General features: G+C 39.4%; 1 protein-coding gene and 1 long non-coding RNA gene across 3 annotated transcripts; one reads left to right on the top strand and one right to left on the bottom strand.

Moving 5' to 3' along the window:
- Positions 1-33: 33 nt before the first annotated feature.
- LBR (lamin B receptor) lies at positions 34-21,173 on the top strand. 2 transcript variants are annotated; one of them, XM_071739755.1, is made up of 14 exons: positions 34-613; positions 5,979-6,159; positions 7,676-7,864; positions 9,525-9,608; positions 10,195-10,372; positions 10,626-10,822; positions 11,549-11,603; positions 13,422-13,616; positions 14,933-15,036; positions 15,429-15,554; positions 15,645-15,813; positions 16,996-17,076; positions 17,176-17,298; positions 18,792-21,173. In XM_071739755.1, the coding sequence occupies exons 2-14, from the start codon at positions 5,995-5,997 to the stop codon at positions 18,950-18,952; spliced, it is 1,827 nt and encodes a 608-aa protein (XP_071595856.1). In that variant the 5' UTR covers positions 34-613; positions 5,979-5,994; the 3' UTR covers positions 18,953-21,173. The 2 variants fall into 2 exon arrangements, with proteins under 2 accessions (XP_071595856.1, XP_071595855.1); XM_071739754.1 differs by lacking the exon at positions 34-613 and adding an exon at positions 4,090-4,206.
- On the bottom strand, positions 16,962-22,784 carry LOC139794331 (uncharacterized). The gene is made up of 2 exons (XR_011725072.1): positions 21,888-22,784; positions 16,962-21,726 (listed from the first exon to the last, which is right to left on the bottom strand). It is a non-coding gene; the product is annotated as an uncharacterized lncRNA (long non-coding RNA).
- Positions 22,785-23,245: the final 461 nt, after the last annotated feature.

The following is a 23,245-nucleotide window of genomic DNA, read 5'->3' as shown; positions in this document are numbered from 1 at the left end:
ACCACACGCACCACTGCTCTTTTCCCCTTTTTTATTTTTCTTGTGGAGAGCCGGCTCTTTTTACCACCTTTCAGCCCCATTGGGTCCAAGGCTGACGGAATCACAGGCAGCCGGCAGCGTCCTCCCGCTCCCGCCGCCTCAGCGAGCGCTGTGGATACGGAACGGCCCTTTTTGTTTACCTCCCGGCGGCAGGGCCTGCGTGGCGCAGGCAGCTTGAGCCGGCTCCCGCCGCCGGGATGGCGCCCTCGGCCTCTCCGCTGCTCTCCCTTCTCAAGCCTTTCCTCCCCTCCTCACTCCCACGGTTCTCCCCAGCCTCCCGTGACCGTGAGGGGGCAGCCGCCCCGCTCGTCCCCTCACCCGGGCGAACGGTGGGCGAGACTCCCGCGGGAGGACCGCGCCATCGAGCAGCAGCCAATCGCGTGCGGCCACCCCCATTCAAACGGCGCGTATTGGCCAATAGGCGCCGTTGGCGGGTGGGAAGGGGCGGACGTTGAGCCCCTGTAACCGTCGCTCAGGGCCGTTGTTTCCCTCAGTGGAGAACGCCGAGCTCAGCCCCGGTTCTCGCTGCTCCGCGGAAGTGCCTCCTGCCCGGCCCGGGGAGGGCAGGCGCCAGGTAAGGGAGTGGCGGTACCGGAGCAGACTCGGGCCGGGACACACCCCCCTCCGCGGCCTTCCCGGGGGGAAGCGCTCCGGCCAATCGCCGCCGCCGCCTCTCTCCGCCCCCATGAGCGGGCGTCGGGCAGCGGTCCCGTTCTGGCCTCTCTCCTGGTGTGAAGGCGAGCTGCGACCTTACCCGCTGCCTCCACCGCTTGTTTGGGCTTTATGGGTGGGGAGGCCGGGCTTCTCCGTTTTGTTCGGGACGCCGCCGCTCCCTTTCTGCTTTTTGCAGCCGCACCGTGGCGTAGGGGAAGGCCGCGGCGACGCGGTGTGGCGGAGCAGCGCCATGGGAGAGGCGCAGACGGGCGGCCTGACCCGGCGCGGCCCCTCCCTTCCTGCACGGCTGGAGGCCCTACGCCAGGCCCGAACGAGCGGTACTGTCGGGGCGGGGCTGAGGGGCCGGGCTAGGCCAGTCCCCGCCCGTGGCACGTGGTGCCCTTCCTGTCAAGAGCGCGGTGTTGTGGCCTTCACCCCGCCGCCTTCTGTGTCCGTGCTTGGGGGGTTGAAGATCCTGAAGCTTTCCCTCTGCTTTCGGTTAAAACGGAAAAACCTCGTTTCCCCGCTTAAGGCTCGACAAATTTTCAGTTTACGTTCAGACTTACTTGACTGACTTCTATTTGTTGGTAGCAGTGAAGCTAATCTGGCTGTTTAGTCAAGCCAGGCTTGAACAAGAGTAGGTGCCTCCATCAATGTGGAAGTGTAAAGAGCTAGAAATGTGGAATGAATAATGATCCTGAAAAGGTCTTGCATAGCTTGATCTCTAGGGTGAATTCATTAGTAACTTTCCAAGTAGGAAGTTGTGTCTTTTTAGGCTCTGCTGTCAATGTTTTCTTATTTTTTTGCATTCAATGGGCAATTCAGTTCATTTTCTGACATACACAACATCACTTACCAGTGGACAGATGTTAAAATTAGTAAGTAGAACCACTGGATATTTATGAATTTTGCTTTTCCAAAGGAAAACTTTGTTTAGTGTGTTTTTTCAATTTCTTAAAAGTGTACACCCAGCTTATGATAATGTAGTGTGATCTTCTAGTGACTACAAGCTAGCAGTCTTTTTCTTCTTGGATTGTATGTTGTTTTTGGTTTTTTTTTTTTGAGAGGAGTGAGCTATCTATCTATATCTACTGAAAGGGTCATTAAGAAAGACCAGAAATTGGATGTGTGGTTTCTCTGTCATGTTTCTTTTTAATTATTTAGTTCTTGGTGGGGTTAGCAGTAACTCTTCATGACCAACTTTTAAGGTCTGGCGAGTTTTGCGTTAATTACCTTTGCTTGGTATAGGATACAAAATCCTTTTGAGGCATTCTCCTAGAGCCTAGTTTCCTAAAGGAAAAACATAATGATCTAGAAAATACAAGTTACGTCTTGGGAATAAGTGAATATATTTGCAGCCAGGTATCTGGTAAAGACTTCATTTTATGAAGTTACTTTCTTTTGAGATCACATGGATATATATTTTTAAGCGCTGTGAATTTAAGAAGTTTGTATAGGACTGTGAACATGAGGCTGATGCTGCCTGGTACCCTGAAAATTGTCAGGGACGTGTAGCATTTAAAAGAGCAGAAAACACAAAATACAACTTCTAAACTTTTTTTTTTTTTTTTTTAAGACTTCCAATCTTTAGTTTTGATGCCAGTAATAGTTTTTGTTACCTGAACAGATGTAGCCTGCCTTTAAAAGCTGGAAGTATAGTATGTGGAATGGGGATTACAAACTTCCTTCACAGGAGGCACAGAAATACAGAACAATGTAATTTTTGGTAGAATAAAAAGTAATCTTTACTTTTCTTTTTACCTTACAAAGAATTAAATCAGCAGGCTGCTGTTTCTTTGAACTACCTTCATATTTGTATGCAAAAATGCTGTGTTTTGAATCAGAATCATAGAAAGTTAGGTGTTGGAAGGGACCTTGAAAGATCGTCTAGTCCCACCCCGCCCTGCCAAAGCAGGGTCACCTATAGCATGTCACACAGGAATGCATCCAGGTGGGCTTTGAATGTCCCAGGGAAGGAGACTCCACAACCTCCTGCCTCTTCTAGTACCCTGGATGAAATTTGGTAGAGACTTGCATTTTATTATCCCTATGATGTTTTATCTCAATTTTGAAGTGGTTGTTATAAATCATAGAAATTGGTTAATGTGTCCATAGTAACAACTTTGTGAATTTTTTTTTTCCTTTTTCAAAAAGGACTTAAACTCGAAAGATCGTTTTTCACAACTTTGTCCTAAAGATCTGGCAGCTTTTCACAGAACTACACAACTGTCAGAGTTGGAAGGGACCTATAGAGATCATCTAGTCCAACTCTCACAGGACTACATCCATGTGGGATTTTAGTATCTCCAAAGAAGGGGACTCCACTGGGCAGCCTGTTCCAGTGCCTTGTCACCCTCATAAATAATTATTTTCTCATATTTTAATGAAGCTTTCTATGTTCCAGCTTGTGCCTGTTGCCCCTCATCCTGCCACTGGGAATTACTGAGAAGAGTCTGGCTCCATCCTCCTTGCACCCGCCCTTTAGATACTTCTAAGCATTAGTAAAGCCTTCCCTCAGCCTTTTATTCTCCAGGCTTGAGAGTCCCAGCTCTCTCAGCCTCTCCTCATGAGAGAGATGCTCCCATACCTCAATAATCTTTGACACCCCCCACCCTAGTAATTCCCTGTCTCTCTTGACCTGGGGAGCTCAGAAATGGATGCAATATTCCAGCTATGGCCTTACCAGGGCAGAGCAGAGGGGGACTCCCCTTGACCTACTGGCCACACTCTTCCGTATGCAACCTAGGATTCCATTTACCTTCTTGGCAATAAGGGCACACTACTGGGTCATGGATAATTTGCTGTCTACCAGGACTACCAGATCCCTCTCCTTAGAACTGTTTTCCAGCAGGTCCAGCCCTAACCTATACTGGTGCATGGCATTCTTCCTCCCCAGGTGCAGGACCCTACACCAGCCCTTGTTGAACCTCATACGGTTCTTCTCTGCCTAGCTCTCCAGCCTGCCCAGGTTACCTAGGATGGCAGCATGGTCCTCCAGAGTGTCAGTCACCCCTCCCAATTTTGTATCATTTTGTATCAAGTTCACCCAAGTGAACTTGCTGAGGTACACTCTGTCCCCTTGTCCAGGTCACTGATGACCATGTTGAACAAGACCAGGCAGAGTATTGACCCCTGTGGTACACTGCTGTTTATAGGCCTTCAACTCGACCCTGCTCCATTGATCACCACTCTCCGAGTTCTGTCTCACATCCAGCTCTCAATCCACCTCACTGTCTACTCATCTAGCCCACACTTAGAATTTCCTAATGAGTATGTTGTCCTGGTCAAGTTCTGAGTTTACAGATGATGCCTGAAGTGTTGCAAATCCAGTGAGGAAGCAGTTGGCTGGGAGTGTAGGAATTACAACAGCAAAGAGGAAATTAAGTCACAGATCAGGTTATGACATCTGGTGAAAGCTATGACTGGACTTGGTGGAGGACTGGTATTACACTATCGAAGAGGCTGGGGAAAGAGCAGTAGTAGACATGGATATCCTAAAGAACCATTTTTTGGGTGAGAAACCTTGACAAAGAGATAAAGAATGAGATTGAAATTGGATCTTGAGCCCATAGATCATGAAAAGGAACTGGTACTAGTTTGGTGAACAAGGGCAGAAAAAGCAGAAACCCCCTGAGGAATTAAAGGGGAATAAGGAGAGAATGGGGAAGAACTTGAAATGAAAATACAGAAATTGTATTTCACAGAGTCTTAAGAAAGAAGGCTGTGAATTTGAGGCGGTTAAACTGACCAGGATAGAACAGAGTTGGAGGAGTGAGAATTCAGGAAGAATGAGAAAGTAACATGAGACTGGGATAGGAAACACTAGTTAGAAGACAGCATGTGCCTAAAAGCATAGACTAGAACTAATTTTTTCTGACCAACAAATCTCTGAAACGAAAACAAAGTGAAACCTACTCTTTTTGGTCCTTCAAATACTATGCAGTACAGGACATAGATCTTTTTGTTTTGAAGCAGTTGGGAATATTAGTAGTAAAATCCCCATGAGGGAAGTTTTTTGTTTCTTTGACTTGGTGAGAGCTAGGGAGGTAAAATCTAAAAACAGGCATTGCAGCTTTTAACAACAAGCATCATCAAAATGAAAGTTCATCGAAAAGCCTTACTTAGCCTCCTCCCCCCATACACTATAAGGGTCTGTGATTGCGTATTAACAGCATTTTTCCCCAAAGAATTTTAACTTTTCACTGCAGGTTAGCCAATGTGTACTGAATGAGTAGCTAGTAAATAGCTGTTTTCACTTTTTTTTTTTTTTTTTTTCCTTTGTGCCTTCATATCTTTTTTGCTATAAATAAGTATTTGCTGGTTTGTTTTTGTGTCCTCCCATTCTAAGGTCATATGTTGATATGGTCATAGTACATAAGTAAGTATGTATGTATGTATTTTACTTTAGGCTGTTAAGATACTCTAGCTCATCTGCTGGAGGCATGAGTCACAGTTCAGATTAAAAGTATCTTCTGCGCTACGGATAAATATTTTCACATGGCGATGACATTAATACAAGGCACTTTTTAAAGAGTTATACAGGACTTTAAATTTAAAAACATAACTTAAGTTGCAGTGGTGTGTTGTTTTCTTTTTGGTTTTTGCCCCCTGCATCCTTATGTGGTGGAATACAAGGGTGGTAGTCAGTTAAACTCTGTTTTGCTAATATCAAGTAAAAATCTTACAGTGCAGGTAGGAGGACAGAATTTAGATTTTCAGGATATATGTGATTGCTCTGATGCTGTACTGAGTTTTCCTACAGGCCTCTGCAAAAGATATTATAAGCCTTGTTCTAAACAGGTGGAAAAGAAAACATTCAATCCAGACAGGAGCCTAGATTCTGGTGTTTCCTTACTTTGGAGTGTTGGCATAACAACTTGAAAATATGTGATGTGGCTGTGCGTACTGAGTAGATTTAGGAAAATTTATTTTAATGTTTAGAAATAATCACTTATGTAATTTCTGTAGAACTGCAGGAAAAAAGGGCTACAGGACGCTTAATACACCTTATGACTTAGCTTTTCCCCTCTAGATAAGATCAATTACATCTATGTAATTTTGGCCAAGTATATGCTTTGCCTGTTTTTAGTGGTCACTGATGATGAACTTAGGTCTTCTATTCATTTGGTAAATAATATTTTTATTTCCCATGCAGCTTTTTGCCTATTTAAGCTAAAAATTTGTTTATTTTAAAGTTTCTGTGTTCCAGCCAAAATAATACTAGAGTAGGGAAAAATAAGTCCTATGTTTACCTTTCATGTATACTGATTAATTTCTTTTTCCAGGAATTGCATTTGGAAAATGCCAAGCCGGAGGTTTGCTGATGGCGAGGTGGTGATGGGCCGTTGGCCAGGAAGCGTCCTGTACTACGAAGTACAAGTGACTGGTTACAATGATGTTTCTCATCTTTACACTGTCAAGTACAAAGATGGGACTGAACTTGCACTGAAAGAAAGTGATATAAAGGTTAGTATATATTTATATAATTGTCAGTATTGTTAGTGTAAGGTTATATTGATTTTGTCATGTAGATAAAAGTACAGTTTACTATTGATTAGTTGCATTGCAAGTTTTCATTAGCTGCCTTCAGGGAATTCATGCTAAATAACTCTTATGTGACATCTCAAGTAGAAGTTCAGAATGCTGACTGATTTTAAAGAAGTGTGATTCTTTATGTTGAAAACACCGTAGTACATTTAGGGTAAAAAAAGTCTGATCTTTCTGGAGCTTTATAGCATGACTATTCACAGAAAACTGGTTTTGGGTGTCTTATAAAGCTAATAATCAGGGCTGATACTAATTTGATTTTTTCCACTTTTCAATAAGAAAATTTGAAAACAAATTGAATCAGGTTGTTAAGAATCACTATAAATATAAATAGCTCATATGCTTTAAGCACATACATAAAAGATCTGTGAACAGCTTGTATGGTTTTAGGTCCCCAAAGGTTTCATAAGGTATTTTGCCCTACTTGTGACAATTCAGGAGTTCTGAAAGAGTGAGGTCATATGTATATGAGCACATCCTTTTCCCTTTACGTATCTTTTTTGTTTAGTTTCTATTACTAATAAAGGCTGTTGAATCTCTGCATACAAGTTTCAATGCAATTTAAAATGTGATAATGCATGAAGAAGAAAGCTATTTTAATGTGTTCTGTAGCTGATTTTTAAGGCCTGTTCTGAAATCTGTGTAAGTTCAAAGCTAACTTGTGTGTCTTTGTGAACTGTGGTTTCACTTTTGGTGGCAGTGTAAATGCCGGTGTACTCAGCTTTGGAGACCAAATGTTTCTGCCCTGACCTACTGTCACGGTTTAACACTATTTTCACTGCTTTAAAAGACTTTATAACTTGTTCATTTTATGCTTATAGGTTAGCAAACTCAAGCTAAGAAAATAAATATCTTTGTCATAAAGGATTTGTGCCTTATAAGAAGGTTTTGTTGTGGTAATTTTACATTGTAGGGTTCACAGAAAAATAAAACTGAATTATTTGGGGGAAAACTATGAAATTAGTTATCACATCTGATTTAATAATTTAGCTGACTTTGGTTTTTTTAATGTTGATTTGAGCTGTGTTGCCATAAACAGATCATTGCATCTTGATATGCCAAATATATTAATAAAGCTAAGTAATTGAAATGACAGCCTTCTCTTCAGGCTTAAGAGGTGGCTATGATTTCATTTATTTGTGCAAAAGCTTAAGAGCTTGGTGCTCACATTGATAACTTACATTCGTAATCAGATTTCCGTAAATTTGATGTGAATCATCAGCAGTTCAACTTGGGACAGGATTATTTGGGTATACAGCAAAAATGAGTATGCTGTGTCAACTCTTTTTTAACAGGCTTGGTACAACATCAGTAAAGGAAGTAAGACTTAATTGTGCAGAACTATGTGCCAGAGTCCTCATAAAAAAAAAGCATGTTTCTGAAACTGTTCTTTGTAACATCTAAAATAACATTTTGCTTTCTTCCCCTCTTTAAGACACAGTCATCATTCAAGCACAGGAAAAGCCAGTCCTCTTCAAGTTCTCCCTCCAGAAGAAGTTCTAGCAGATCTCGATCTAGATCTCCTGGTCGGCCAGCAAAAGGGAGACGTCGTTCTTCTTCCCAAAGCAGAGAATCTAAAGATGAGAAAAAGAAAACCATCCAGGAAACCAACTTAGCTCTATTGGTATTAATTTGTTCATTCATTGTATGTGGGTTTGTGGGAGTTTTTTAAAACAAATTTTTGCTTTTTGTAAAAGATGTTTTATGCATGCTGGGTTTATTATTGTAAAAGGTAGACTTTTTGCAGTTAATTCTGTTGTTCAGGAAATGTGAGTTCAGGGAATCTTCGAGCTGCCATTTTTTTCTTTGAAAGTATGCTTTCTGGCTTGCTGAGTTGTGAGGGAATTGTTGAAATGTAAATGTATGTTGTTAAATTCTATTGAGTCCTCAGGACTCAAACACAAAAGCCATATGCTCCAACTTGTGAAGTGGACCAAAGGAAGTTACCTTAAGATGTGTTAATCAGTTCATAGCAGGTATTAGAATTTGAAATAAAATGAGTTCTGTTATCATATGCAGTTCATTAAAATAGTAATGTAACTTGTGATGATTCTGTGGGAGAACTGCAGAATTTAAGTGTAGAATGTGTATATATATGTGGTCTTGCTGAATGATAATATTGCAGAACTGTTCTTATAAAAACTATGCTGCAAGGATTTGAGTTTACCAAATAACCTTTTCTGCTGAAACTTCATGGTTGTTCTTGGCCTTTTTGTGAGGATTATATTGAGTACTAATACCAGTTCTGATGTTCTGTAAGTGATGAATAGTAGAGATGATGTTCCTCTAACACAAGAAGCAGCATTTCTTCTGCCTCTTGTGCTCTTGAGATAGTGTCAGGTGATACTTGTCTGCAACACAGTCCCTTGAATTGGAAATGCCTTCTGCTCATGTATTGAAATATATAGGGTTTAGTAAGGCTTTAATTAAACCAGACCAATCTGGTTTAAAATTTAAAATTTAATTTTAAAAATTAAGATTTTAACATTTAATTTTAAATAGACAGGTTTAGTTTACCAAGTTGCTATTACTGAAAGCATTCCCTGACACTGAAGTTGCTGTGGGTTTTGTTTTGCTGTGGACTACTTTGAGCTGTGTGACCCAGTTTGTAGCCATATGCTTGTTATGAGTAGTTAGAAGCCAGCAGCTATACTTTACTTAAGATTAAAAAAATAACTATATTTGGTGCTTTTCTTCTGGCTTCTGATTGAGGAGTAGGATTGATCAGATTGTTGTTGTACAATTGGAATTACCTGGTCCTTTTTCAAAAAAGTTAAACTGAAATAAGATAAAACAGATGAATTGTGTCTTCACAGAATTGTTTAAGCTAGATTCATTAAAAGAATTTTTGTAAGACAGTTTATTTCTTGGAAAGATTTTAAATGGAAACCAAAACTTTTCTTTTAGTCCTGCAGAGCCGTATGACACACAGGACACTGAAAATTTCTCTGCTTCTCTTATAAAACTACTAAACAGACATGTATTTCGTCCTTGGCAATTCCTAGTGATGAGTTTAAAATAACCTGGAAGCTGTATTATTATCTCTTAATTTCACTGCTAATTAAAACAAAAATAATAACCATTTCCTTTTCTTAAATGAGTTTTCTTCCCTTGCTTGTTAGCTGAAACTCTCTGTGCATTGGATAGTGAACTCACTTTTTTTCCTGCAGAGAAACCCAGAGCACTGACAGTTGAAAAATACTATAGTTGGTGTTCTTAATTATTCATTATATATGTGATGCAGCTGCTATTCAGAAACTAAACCTGTTTTTTCTTTTACCCAGAAATCAGGTGAGAATAACACCAGAAGGTACAATGGTGAACCTGACAGTACAGAAAGGAATGACACATCCTGCATAATCTTGGAGGTATGAAGATTTTATTTACTCTTAGTTTTATGTTGCACTCTAATTATTTCTCAGCAATTCCTAGAAAAGGGCAATGCAGTAATCAAGGAGAAATAGAATGCAACATAACTCAGAGGTCAAAAGCACTGTTGAGCTAATTAAGATTAGGGGAGAGGGAGATGAAGTTGTCAGAATGGGAGAGTAAAATTAATTTTTCTTGTCTGCTTTTTCCACCAGCCCTCTGTGAGAATAAACACTAGTAACCATACTTTTACAGTATGAATGTTTTTGGCCACAGAAACCAAATTTTATTTTTCTTTTTTTCCCAAAACCAGTTCTTTAACTGAGAGATAATGCAGAGTTGCAGCAGAAAGGAGGGTAGGAATGGATGACCTGTAATAGAGCAGCTGTTGAGACATAACCATATCCAAAGTGACCACAATGAAACTGGCTTTAGGAGGCCCTTCATTTAAATACATAAACTTAAGTACTGTATGGCAGTAGAACACATTGTATATTGCTGTTCTATAGTGAATAATGTCCTCCTAATACAAATAATCAGAGTAAAATAAGGTAAAATCACTGGGAATTTTTTATTTATTAACAGCAAAAGTTGAAACCAGACATGGAAATTGAGCGTGTGCTTGAGCAGTACAACTTGCGTCCAAGAAAAGAAGAAAAGAAGAAAGAGGAGATGTATTCAGAGAAAAAGATTTTTGAGACAATAAAAACAATTGAAAAACCATCACGAAAAACAGAGGAACTGGAGTTTGGTGGAAGAATTGGTATGTGTGCAAGCTGTCATGATAGTTGAAAATTAGTACTTTAATGTTTTTAACTTACTGACAATACTGTCATGTAAAAAAAAGTTTTTCCAATGTTTCCCTGGTTAGAGAATCTAGAGCCACATGATAGTGGACTAGATAACTACAACCTCTTTTTTGTTACTGAAGTTAATATCAAGCTTATTTGTGGGATTGAAGCTTTTTTTTTAATTTTCTATATTCATCTGCTCATATCTCATGATGTCTGTTACAGGGACCTTCATGTTGATGTTTTTCCTGCCTGCTACTGTATTCTACTTGCTGTTGATATGCAAACAAGATGACCCCAGCCTTCTGAATTTCCCTCCTCCTCTCCCAGCACTTGAAAGTCTTTGGGATCCCAGGGTGTTTGGTGTTTTTCTTCTGTGGTTTTTCCTTCAAGCTCTGTTTTACTTGCTGCCAATTGGAAAGGTAAGCTGTTCAATTGCAATTGGGTCTCTAAGGATAATTAATTTGTGCATTATACTGGAAGGCAGGGTATACTCTTAACGCATATTAAGTTGGAATACTACTGCTGGTTTCTGTAAGGTTAAAATAGCACATTTTGTTAAGAATTTAATGGCCATGAATTTCACAGTCTTAAGAAAAGGCAGAAGGCTTTATGTAAGAGTTCAAATCAAAGCATGGATAGAATTTGCATGACAGAATTCTAGAAGTATTTCAAGTATCTGAGTTTTAGACTGGCTAGCTGTATGTTAACCAGTTACTTACTGAGATCCAGTGTTTTGGAATGTAATATTCACTTATTGGAAGCTAAAAACCATTCTAGCCAGGCAGGCAAATGCTTCGTTTTCATTTCTGTGACTTAAGGGATACTGCCAGACTCTGAGGGAACACTAGCATAAATAGATCATTCAGACATGTTGTTCTGTTGCTATACTTAGTTCTAAGTATTGGAGCTGTTTGGTTTTCTTGAGGCTGTTAGGAGGATTAACAAGAAATAATTCTATGAAACTTACCTTTTTTATTTTGATATGCGAAGCATGGTTTTGAGAGCAATGCGTGATCTTCAGATTTCAATGTGTCCAGCTGGTTACCTTGACTAAAAATCTTCTTGGAGGATGTGCTTGAGTTCCCTCCCCTGCCAGTGCCCCTGGAAAGTACCCTGTTGAAAAACTGCTATTTTATTCTCCCTAGGTTGTAGAAGGCCTGCCTCTTTCAAATGGAAGGAAACTTCATTACCGGATAAATGGTAAGCATATTGCAGTTGCTTATTCTGGAATTTGGTATTAGTCTGATTGCCATTGCTCAGTACCATAAAATACAGATTATGAAAGATATACTCTATGGTCAAACCTATGTAATCTGTTGTATATGTTTCATAAAATGACTTTCTTTAGAACAAGGCTAGTAATGAACAGGAACTAACTGCCCAAAGAGGAAGATGCAACACTGTGCAGGGCACCTGGTTTGCATCCAGTTGCATCTGGTGGCTCCTGTCCTATTTCTTGCATGCTTGTTAAATGGGCAATTGCCTGTTCAAAGTGTTAGTAATGCTCACGTAAACAGGGACTGTTGCTCTTGAGGAGATGTTCAGGAGTGATCTGCAGAGATCTTACGTGTCTAGATCTTCATGGATGCCACTAATTTATAGACTAAGAAGTGTGTTATAATTGATTTAAGATGTTCTTGATGGCAAAAGCCTGTTCCGAGTCCATATTCAGATCTTATTTCACTACCTATGAATAAGGCAAGCTTTTCATCTAGGTTTAGAGTACAGCTTAGCATGTTTCAGCAGTCCTGCTTTGCCAGGCTTAAATAGAAGAGTGTATTTTTATGCTTCACAAGTATTCTAGGCTGCCTGTTTAATTGGTAAGTCAGTTCAAGGAACTGGTGGTAATATAATTCAATTGTTATATTAAAAAACTGAGTGGGATTTTGTCATGTCAATCTGGTAAACTGGACCTCTTTAAAGTCACAATTTTTCAGATGGAACAGGGCTGTAAATCATGGAAGCCAAGTGAACTACATCCTGTAAAAGTGAGTTAGATTGAGGCTGCCTCATAACTTTTTTGGGTTTGGACTTCTGTCTTCACTAGGGGTGTATTTCTGCATTTTTTTTCCACATTCTGGTGAAGGGAGGTATTCACCTGCATGGTTTGGATGGTTTAAAATAAATAAACAGAGAACTCATCTTGATGTTTCAAAGACTAATTCTCAAAGAAACCTTGAAAGCCTTCTGGATGAAATTTAGGAGACCAATGAAAGGTCAAGTGGCAGTGGGTACACAGTGAAATGCAGGAGATTCTGTCTTAACGTTAGGAAATGTTCTTAAAGGAACCTTTTTTTTTTTTCTGAGGACTGGCATGGGTTGCAGGCTTACTGCAAGAGAACTTGTGGTATCTTCATCCTTGGAGATACTTAAAAGCCATGTGGACTTAGTCCTGGGCATCCAGCTCTAGGTGGCCCTGCTTGGACAGAGGGGTTGGACTAGATGAGCTCTGGAGGTCCCTTCTAACCTCAACCTTTGTCACCCTGTGAAGGTATTCACAGAAGGTACTTAAGTGACAACTATACAGAACTGCCTGCTTATATTTGAACATCATTCAAAGTACATAATTTCATCCTCTTAAAGTAGAGAGAATTTTGTGTTCATGTTTTAACCTTAACAGGTTTTTTAATACTTTAATTGCTGGTATCTGTATTCAAGGCATGTATGAAGACAAATACTTAAAGAAAATGTGGTTCTCTGAGCTGTCCAACAAGTAAGATTTTGTGACCTGCTATCATTATCTAGTGTCAGTGTCCGTTTTGCCCTACAATGTGAAATTGGATCCTATGCTGTAAAAAATTTAGGAGTGCTCAGTGTTCCTGTGCTTTTGATGAACACATGAGTTTTCAAGGCATAGGCAGAAAGTCTTAGGTATATTTCTGTGCTCCTTAAGTTTGAACCTCAGGAGCATGGGGTGTATAAGAATACAGACAAATCTTGAAAGAAGTAAAAATGGAATGGATTTGAATAGAATGGATTTTTATTTTGTTTAATATGTTTTTCTTTTACATTCCTTAGGGTTTTATGCTTTTATTTTGACTGCTGCAGCTATTGGAACTTTATTATACTTTGAATTTGAACTTCATTATTTGTATGATCACTTCATGCAGTTTGCAGTGTCAGCTGCAGCTTTTTCTCTGGTGTTGAGCATTTATCTGTATATTCGGTCTCTGAAAGCACCTGAGGAAGAACTGGCACCAGGTGGAAATTCTGGTAAGTTATGGATATTCTGGATAATTTCTTCCCAGTTGTTTGCTACAGTTTCATTTTTATAAATTAAGGGCTAGATTTAGGGCTGTTTTTTGTAATAGTGTGATTTTTACTTTCTACTAGTGTAAAATTTATGTTGCGAGTTAAATGGTAGTTTTTTGTTTATACTCAGATACTGAAAAATGCTTAAAATTTTAGCTGGATTATCTTCAATAGCTTATGCAAAGGAATCTTGGCTGGTCTAGTTTCCTAGTGATGAGAGGACATTTTCTTCCTTCCAGTTTTCAGGATTTGCCCAAGAGACTTCTCATTTTATTTGTAGTGCCCTTGCTGGTAGGCCTTTTCTTGAACAGCTGGGAACTATAGAAAAACTGAAGAATGTAGATATTTTGGTAGTAGGAAGGTGGATATAGGACATGAAATTACAGTGTATTTCTAAATTTTTATTTTGCTGTGCAAATATTAAAATTAAATATTTAAATATTTTTATTTTAAAAATATTAAATTTTTTCTTGTTAGCTGAACTGAGTTTTTAAAAGAAATTCTGATTAATGAGACTGCTGAGAAAGTATCAATTATATGCATGTTTTTTATAGGACAGAGGACAGATTCAGAAGTCTGTTAGCATTAAACATTAAAGTGCTTCTAAGAAGGGTCACAGGGTGACTAAGAAGGGGAAAGAACAGTGTATTAAAAGAAAGTTTTCAAATAATCCTCAGTTCCTTTGTCAGCACAGCATGTATGTACATGAATGTAAACAATAAATGACCATAACTTTCTTCTTCAGATAGTGCAGTTTTAATCTCTGTAGTTGGCATAGTAGCATTCTGTGTATGTTCTGCAAAGTACTTGTTATTGGCTAACTCAGTGCAGTATATTTTGAAGTCAATGTGTACTATACTTTTTTCCTTGTCTGTCTCTTGATGGACAGGTAATTGTCACAGCTGAAGAAATTCTTGCTGCCAAAGAGCAGTGAAATAGGAGAAAAATATAATTAATCATTACCATAAGATCATGCTCATGGAAACTGATGTGAGCTCCCAGGATAAAGCTAAAAGGAAAGGAGGAATAAGTGTCAAGGAGTAGTAGACCGACCTATAGTAACTTCTGAAGCGTTTAGTTTTCCTCACAAACAAAATATTTGGGTGTCCTAAATATTAACCATGTGGGATTTTGCGTTGTATTTTGTATATACTATCACTTTTTTCTTGGCAATCTAAAGGCTTACTTCTAATATTTAATGAGAGAACTTTAGGAAGGACTATAGTGGCCTATAACAGGAAGAGTATTGCTAATAAAGAGTATGTCTTAATCTGCAGGGTATTTTGTGTATGATTTTTTTACTGGACATGAATTAAACCCACGAATTGGCAGTTTTGACCTCAAATACTTCTGTGAGTTGCGTCCAGGATTAATTGGCTGGGTGAGTCAATAATTTTAATTAATTTGTTTGCTTAAATATTAAACAAATAGATTATATAGTTGGTTTTAAGGATATAATACCTTCAAAACCAGGAAAAAAGTACTCACAAACAGTTCCACTTTGCCAGATTTTTAGTGACCATTTTTATTCACTTCAGAAAATTTCTACACTTCAGCTTCTTTGTGGGAAATAAGTAATCTTTTCTGAAGTATTCATATATTGAGGCTATACAGCTTTAGAAATATAGTTAGTTGCAAACTGTTGCTTGTGAAATGCATAATTTTTTAAATGTAAACATAAGTCAGAAACATGTATTAAAATGTCCTGTGGTATAATATAAAATACTACTTTCTTTTACAAACAAAATTTCAATACAGTATTTTTTAAACTAGGTTGTTATAAACTTGGCAATGCTCTTGGCTGAGATGAAGATACATAATCTAAGTGTGCCATCTCTGTCAATGATACTTGTGAACAGCTTTCAGCTGCTTTACGTGGTGGATGCTCTTTGGAATGAGGTAAATGACAGTCATACTTACCTGCTACCATTTCTAATTACAATAGTAAATTAATGACGCTTAGTAAATTCTAAATCGCTTCCTTTTTAGGAAGCTATTTTGACTACAATGGATATTACCCATGATGGATTTGGATTCATGCTGGCATTCGGAGATTTGGTGTGGGTTCCATTTGTCTACAGCCTACAGGCATTCTATTTAGTTGGTCATCCTACTGCAATTTCTTGGCCTGTAGCTGCTGCAATTACTGTACTGAATGGTGAGTTATAATAAATGTTACTGCTAGTAATACTGTAGTACTGATTTTGGTTCTTTGAGTTCTGAGGTGAAGCTTTAGTTAAGATGCAGTCATATTATCTGTAAGCATGTGTCTTGCTACTCTTTAGTAATTCTCATTTTATTACATGAAGAGTATTTGAGATTCTGGCCACCTGTTTTTTCTTTTGAGCAGCATGTCTGGAGTTGCAGAAGTAACTTAGAACACTGAAGTGTAGCAGATGTGTTTTAAAGTCAGTCTAAGTGACTGTGAGTGGTTCTTATAAAAAAGGCAATAGCCTCTTGGCTGTGCTTTACAAAACCTAGAGAAGAAGTATTTTTTTTTAAATTTGCATCTCCTTCCTGGATGCCTGTGGTTACAACGTGTCAATGGAAAACACTTCTTTTTTCTAACCCGGTGCTTTATAAAAGAATCTTGCGTTTAGGGGATCTTAAGTTTGTATCAAAAGAGCCTTGTAGTTTGTCCCTCTTACCTAAGTAGAAAGCGTAAAAACTTTTTATTAACATGACAAAGAATTTAAAACAGTAGGAAAAAATGTGAATGCATCCAACTTAAGTTTGTGCAATCTTGAGAAATACAGCATATTTTCTTACATTTTCAGTTCATATTTTTCTTTTCCTGAAACATTTCTATTTGAAGTATGTTGTGATATTTTTTTTCAATACAGCCTGATAAAAAGCAAATTTAAGCTGCCTTGTAAAAATGATGAGAGGAAAAAATTTCAAAATCAGATAATACTGCATTGTCTGGTTCTTTTAATATTGTGAACTTGTAAATAGTTGGTCAGTATATGGTGTAGGCACAGGAGCAAAATACTGGGCTGTTAAGGGAGCTATAAACTTAGAAGCTGCAGCGTGTCACTTTAAATGAATTTCAAACTAAAAAAACTTCAAACTTTACCATTTCAGACATAAATGTAAAACACGACTTTCGAGAAGCTGTATTTTGACATCTAAAAAGTTAGTAATAAAAAGCATATAGAACACGGGTCTCCAATAGCGTTTCTGGCTTGTTAGAGCAGTGTAAACTGGGCAATATCCATCATTATCCCTGAGGGAAAGACTTGGCTGTAGTAAGAGTTGCAGAGAGCATATGAGTGCTCTTGTTGAAGGAAAGAAAACTCTAATATGTTGAAAATGAAAAATAAGAAATGTTTATTTTCAGGTATTGGGTATTACATATTCCGTAGCGCTAATTCTCAGAAAAATAATTTCCGAAGGAATCCAGCAGATCCCAAATTGGCCTGTAAGTGCTATTTTATTTGTTCAATTGCTATACAGTATCTTTTTTCTTGTTTTGTTTCACACCATTCTAGTTGTATTGACTACAGCACTCTATTCACAGATCTGAAATTTATACCCACTGCAACTGGAAAAGGGCTTCTTGTCACAGGTTGGTGGGGTTTTGTTCGTCACCCTAATTATCTTGGTGACATCATCATGGCTCTAGCATGGTCCCTGCCTTGTGGTGAGTTTTATTGAAAATATTTGTATATTTTGGCATCTGGCTGGGTTTGATAGGGAAAGTGAACATTACTTGAGATACCTAAAACCTGTAATTAATTGAATGGCAAATTTCTGTGCTGTAAGTTTAACATGACACTATATTCTCTTACACCCTGTCATTCATATCTTGCGGTAGATCAAAGATACAGTGTAGATTCTGCTTGTCTTTCTGACACTTCATTGTTCAGTAATGTTGGGACTTGATTGCTACTAGGTTATTCCTTGCTTTTTCTAGGCTAGTGGCTGTGCTATTAGGGTTCTCAAAGAGAGTTCCCCAAAAGTGGGAGTTTGCTTGGAGACAAGGGCTACCACAAATAAGGATGAACTTTAAGCAAAATGCATCTTTAAAAAAGTCATGAAACACTAGAGAGTGGAATTCTGTTTCAGAGTTTATTTGTTAATGAAATGCTTCCTTATTTGCATGAAGTTTACACTTGGAGGATATTAGTGAGCTTTTTATCCAATGGGTTTTTTTATACCTAATTCTTTGCAAGAGCTTAGAAAGAGCAGTGGGAGTTTCTGAAAATAGATCTGGGTCATGGTACTCCTGCCACCTCCTGCAAGTCTAAGAAAGGGCTCTGGGCTCCTCCCTAGCCTGAAAAAGTCTCTTCTATAAAAACATAAAAATTAGTGTGACAGGTGTTCTTCTGAGACAGAGCAACCCTGCACCCTGTGGCACAGTCTGGCTTTTGCAGACTCTGGTACTTAAGTTTTGGGAGAGTGCGACTTTGTCACTAAGTGCTTGATGCCCTGACCAGGACATCAGCTGACATAAGAGATGAGAGAAAGTGTCAGAAAGAAAAGCAGAATCTGTAGTATATTCAGCTCTTCCCTCCAGGAGTTAATTTTATTTTTGGTTTTAATTTAAAGTAGACAATACTAAGTTAGCATATACACCTGCTAACAGCCTGGATGAGGCTTCCCCCCATGAAAATGAGAGCTGAATCCTCTGTCAGGATCATAATGGCTGAAGTGTTGTATGGAGGTTGAGGATGGGGGGGAGGGGATCATAAAAGTAGTTTGGGTTGGAAGGGACCTTTAAAGGTCCAACTCCATTACAATAGGAGTACAAATTATTTCAGGCTGTAACAAGTCTATTTCACCAGCTTTGTACATGCTAATCATGGAATCATCATAGAATGACTTTGGTTGAAAAGGTCCTTAAAGATCATCTAGCTCCCAGCCCCCTGCATAGGTCTGTCACCTGCCACAACACCACGTTGCTCAAAGCTCTATCCAGCCTGGCCTTTAGACCACTCCCTGGGCATCGTGTTCTGGTGTCTCACCACCCTCTAAAGAATTTATTCCTAATGTCTAACCTAAATTTACCTTCTTTCAGGTTTAAATGATAACCCCTTATCACTACACCCCCTTGTGAAAATTCCCTCCCAATAGCCAACAATTCCGGCATATTTTTTGCTGTATCTTAAGTGACTTTCTCACTTTATTCTGCAGGTTTCAATCACATCTTGCCATATTTCTACGTGATATATTTCATCTGTTTGCTTGTTCATAGAGAAGCTCGTGATGAACATCATTGTAAGCAAAAATATGGCTTGGCATGGGAAAGGTATTGTCAGCGCGTACCATACCGCATATTTCCTTATATCTACTAGAGCACTCCAGATGCCTGATTTGCAAATTAGTTTCTTTGCAAATAAAAACATACCTCTTACCTTTGCACTTGGTCTATTTGTTATTTAGGCTTTTTTAAAAAAACTACAAAAAAGTGACCACAGTGGAGTGTATCAACAGGTATTTACAAAAAGTCATCTTGAATACATGAGTTATCTGAATTGTGACTTCAGTTTAAAAAAAAATAGTGAATTTCCAAGTCTTGGAAGCCCTAACTTTTCAAGTCAAGTCTTATTTAGAATCCTGAGTTTTTCCTTGCATTTAATAAAGCACTGTGATGTAAAGTGTATTATTTTCTTAAAACAATAAATGCAGAAATGCCATCCAGATCATTTTTGGTTTTACCTGTACCATCTAATTTTAGAGTGACTTATTTGCCAGAATTGGAGGAGCAGTTGGGTCTTTTTGGCCAGTGGAGCTGGAAGCAAAAGATTCAGCCCATATGAAGGTCCTGTAGAGCCCCAAAACTGGCACTGCTCAGCGGGGTGGTTGTCCCACTCCTGGCTTTTCATTAATGGGATTTTTTTTTCTTAGGAGGGCTCATGTGACCTCTCCTGCTTTATGGCTGCAGGAGAGATGAAGGGATGGGATTGGGAGGGGAAACAAAAAGGAATGACTCCCCTCCCAAGCCATCACCATGTTCTCAAGGGAACTTCAGCACAGACCAAGAGGGACTCTAGGCTGCTCTCTGGCAGCACACCTGACCCTAGAGAAAAGCCACTCTTCTGGCAGAAACTCAATACAAATACTTATTTCAGCTGTGGGCAGGGCAGTGGGAGTAAGTAGTGAACCCCAATACTGCACTGAGCATTCATAACTGGATAGCAAAAGATGCAGTGTATGCATATTAGACAGAAAAGACCAATCCAACCACAGTTGGATTATTTTGCCTTTGTAAATTACGTCTTCATGTACCATAGCATTTACTCAGTGTGTATAATAAAGCCTTCATGTTTTTTCTGTACAGTCTTTAGATTTGGAAATGTGGTAGTTCTTTTATAAACTGGAGAAATCAGTAACTAAATCCATTTCCAGTAATTAAAAAAAAAAAAATGAATCTTTTTATAAATTAATGTATTAATTCTTGAAACAACCGAAGCATTCATTTAAATGTCTGTATTGACAGACCTGCTATGAAAATACAGAAAATGCTCCTTAATCCAAAGTTGTTGCTTTTTTAATTTGGCATTGCTACCTCATACGTAGGTTTTGCCTTTTGTACTGTTGCAGATAGAGAAAATAGCTATTTTTTTGCTATTGCTATTTAAAACAATGTTTTTTACATGAGCCTGTGGTTAAACTTGACCACTTTCTAATATATTTTTGTATATATTTACTTTTTAACTAATGTATGTGTTCTTGTCACTAGTTGTGTTATCTTAACTAGCTGTAAATTAGATGCTCCTGCAGTATTTACTTCGTAAGTAGAATAATTTTAGTGAAATAATTTTGCATTAACTAGTGCAACTGTAGCTTTTCACACAACTCTTACCATGGGGTTTACAGCACAAATTGTCCAAAGGAGCTTATTACAATCTTACACCAGTGCAGGTTCTTCTACACTTGCTTACAAGAAGGTTCCTAATGAATCTGAATGTTGCTATTATTCATCAATTATTTTCTGTTGTTTTAAGATGCTGATGTAATTGAAACCATGTGATATATTGTTTTTTTTTAATAAAAGAAACCTATTTTGTACACAGACATTTTTACAGGTAACTGTACATTTGAATTGTATATAATGTAGTTTTTGACAGTGTCATCAGAAAATGTGTGTTGGTGTTTTAAGGAAATTGTTTTAAGACAAGTACTTCGATTCTTTGAAGAAAATGGCTAGGCCTGTAACAACAATGAAGAGCATTTACTCCTGTGAAGTAGCAGATTAAACTGGGATATTCTTCAGTGGTTGCACAATGGATTAATAGGAAAGAGAGCAATCACTTAAATTTGAAGCCCATGTCTTAAAATACGGTGAAGGGACAGTTTAACTCATCCTATAAACTAGGAAATGCTACTGCCATCCCAGTTTTATCTGTTGCCATGGAAGGTTGGTAAATGTAATCTGGAGCTTTTGTCTTTCAGAAACAGATCTTGACCAGTGATAACTTGTTTATTTACGTGCTAAGTTTTATGTGAATTTGATTTTGAAGTAATTGTTTTTAAAAACAAACAAGCCTATAAATAAAGGATTTTTTTTCTTAAGATTAAGAAGTGTAATTTTTTTCTTCCCAATATATTCTGGTATATGAAAAAAAAGGACACTGATTTTATCTTACCAAGTAAAGATGGAAGTTTGCTGTAATTCCTTTTGTATATGTGTTTGTGGGCTGAGTGTTACAAGTTTATGTATGGTGCCTGTCTGGGAATTTTAAGGCAAGGTAGTCTCTCCACTTAAAAGGAGATCTCAGTTTCTCGTTTTTCTGCTTCTCTTTATATAAAAGTTTACAGATCCACTGTCAGCCTGTGAACACACTTGTTCACGTGGGAAGGAAAACCAGGCTCAAAAAGCTTAGTGAAGAGTTCTCATCTGTACCAGAGAAGATGAGGGCTTCAAAGAAATTAAATGCTCATGATGAAATGTCAGTCATGGAGCTGGCACAGCAGGGCACCTGCTTTTGTGACTCACTTTTGTCATTGCTGGTGTGGTAAATTGCTGTTATGAAGTAGTAAGCCTGGAGGTGATGGTATCCTGGGTATCTAGCACTCCAGCAGAGTGGGCAAGGCTAATGCATTGCCTCTTCTTTGTTCTTCCATTCTGATAATGCAAAAATAAAAGAAATTGTAACTGTAAAAACATCAGAAATAACATTTGCTTTGCCTATAGCATACCGTATTTCTCCCCAGTTTCTCTTTGAAGTAAAACAAACTCCAGATTTGTGTAGCCATGGACTATCCTGCCACACTTGTTTTTCTTACCAGCACCATGTTGTCACCGGTGTATTGGAAGAACCCTTGCTGATATTCTTCAACTAACTGCTGCTGCCCTTCTGCAGGGTTCCTTCAAGAACAGCCTCCTCCAGCCCGGGCTTCCTACGGAGTCTCGGCCTCCTTCGGATGCAGCCACCTGCTCCGGTGCGGGCTCTCCCATGGGCCGCAGCTCCGAATCAGTTCCACCGTGGTCTTGCAGGGGCAGCAGTCTGCCTCGCCATGGGTCTTCACCACGGGCTGCAGGTCCCTCACCGTGCTCCTCCATAGGCTGCAGGGGATAGCTGCCATCTCGCTGCGGGGAAAATCTCTGTTCTGACCAAACTCCTCCCCCTCCTTCCTTACTGACTAGGGTGTCTACACCCACTTCTCCCCTGACGGTCTCGAGGGTTTTCTTTGTTCCCCTTCTGAAATACCTTACCACAGCGACACACCCAGCATTGCTAACGGAGTCGACCGCGGAAGTGGGTCCAGCTCGGAGCTGGGGAAGGTTCTGGCAACTTCTTCCAGGCACCACGCCCTCCCCCACTACTACCACCCCGTCCTATCACTACTGGACGACACACGAGTGATGACACTGAAGTCTGCGCACACTCACACACAAAAAGGAAACGCCTCACTTCAGGCTACCCAGAAGATAGAACCGCTCATCCAAAAAAGCGAGGGCTCTCTCTAGGGCTTTCAGAAGAGCAATAACTCAGCGAAAGGAGGGTGAACGCACACGATCCCGGGAGGGCTCCCAGGGTGGCGTCCCAGTCTCAAAAGAGAAGGGTTTCTCATCACAAACCCACTGCTCCGAGAATCACCCAAAGGGATTGGTCCTGCTTTAGAGACGTCCCCTTGGCTCGAGACCCTGCCTGTTGACCCAGCGGTTCCACCGGTCCTGTTCCCGCCCTCAGAGGGAGTGACCCTCCCGCGGTGCTTACGTGACGACGGCCACGGTGTGTCGCCAGAGGCGGGAAAACGCGGCCTGGAGGAGCGGGTGGCGGCTGAGTGAGAGGCCTTGGCCCGAGCTGCGGCACTCAACGCATCGCTTCCTTTAAAGCCTCTTGGATTTGCTTTTAAAAAAGGTAAAGAGCAGGTCGTGACCCAAATTCCGCACATTTTTTCGTTCGAGCAGCCCGAATTTCCCAAGCTTTTGCCTATCACATCCTCACCGAACTCACCAGGGCTTCTTAGACACAAACTCCAGGGCAGAAATCCAGGCAGAGAGGCTGACAGGAAAGGCATATGCAGAAAAACGTAAACAACCCCTAAAACTGGACTCCACTTAATAAGCTCCATGGTGCTAGCGCAGGTTAATTATTAGGACTTTTGTGTGAAGTGTGTTAATTTTCAATTACCCAGAC

This window comes from Heliangelus exortis, chromosome 3 (assembly GCF_036169615.1).
Source record: "Heliangelus exortis chromosome 3, bHelExo1.hap1, whole genome shotgun sequence".
Classification (NCBI taxonomy): Eukaryota; Metazoa; Chordata; class Aves; order Apodiformes; family Trochilidae; genus Heliangelus; species Heliangelus exortis.
The sequence above is the reverse complement of the archived record's forward strand: the minus strand, read 5'-3'. Positions and strand labels throughout refer to the sequence as shown.

What these genes read in the sequence shown, in the direction of transcription:
- LBR (XM_071739754.1), top strand. Translation starts at nt 4,112, where the DNA reads ATGACTGGACTTGGTGGAGGACTGGTATTACACTATCGAAGAGGCTGG. An exon ending in GTCCAGGATTAATTGGCTGG is followed by an intron (nt 15,037 to 15,428) that starts GTGAGTCAATAA and finishes TTTTTAAACTAG; the next exon opens with GTTGTTATAAACTTGGCAAT. An exon ending in TGGATGCTCTTTGGAATGAG is followed by an intron (nt 15,555 to 15,644) that starts GTAAATGACAGT and finishes CTTCCTTTTTAG; the next exon opens with GAAGCTATTTTGACTACAAT.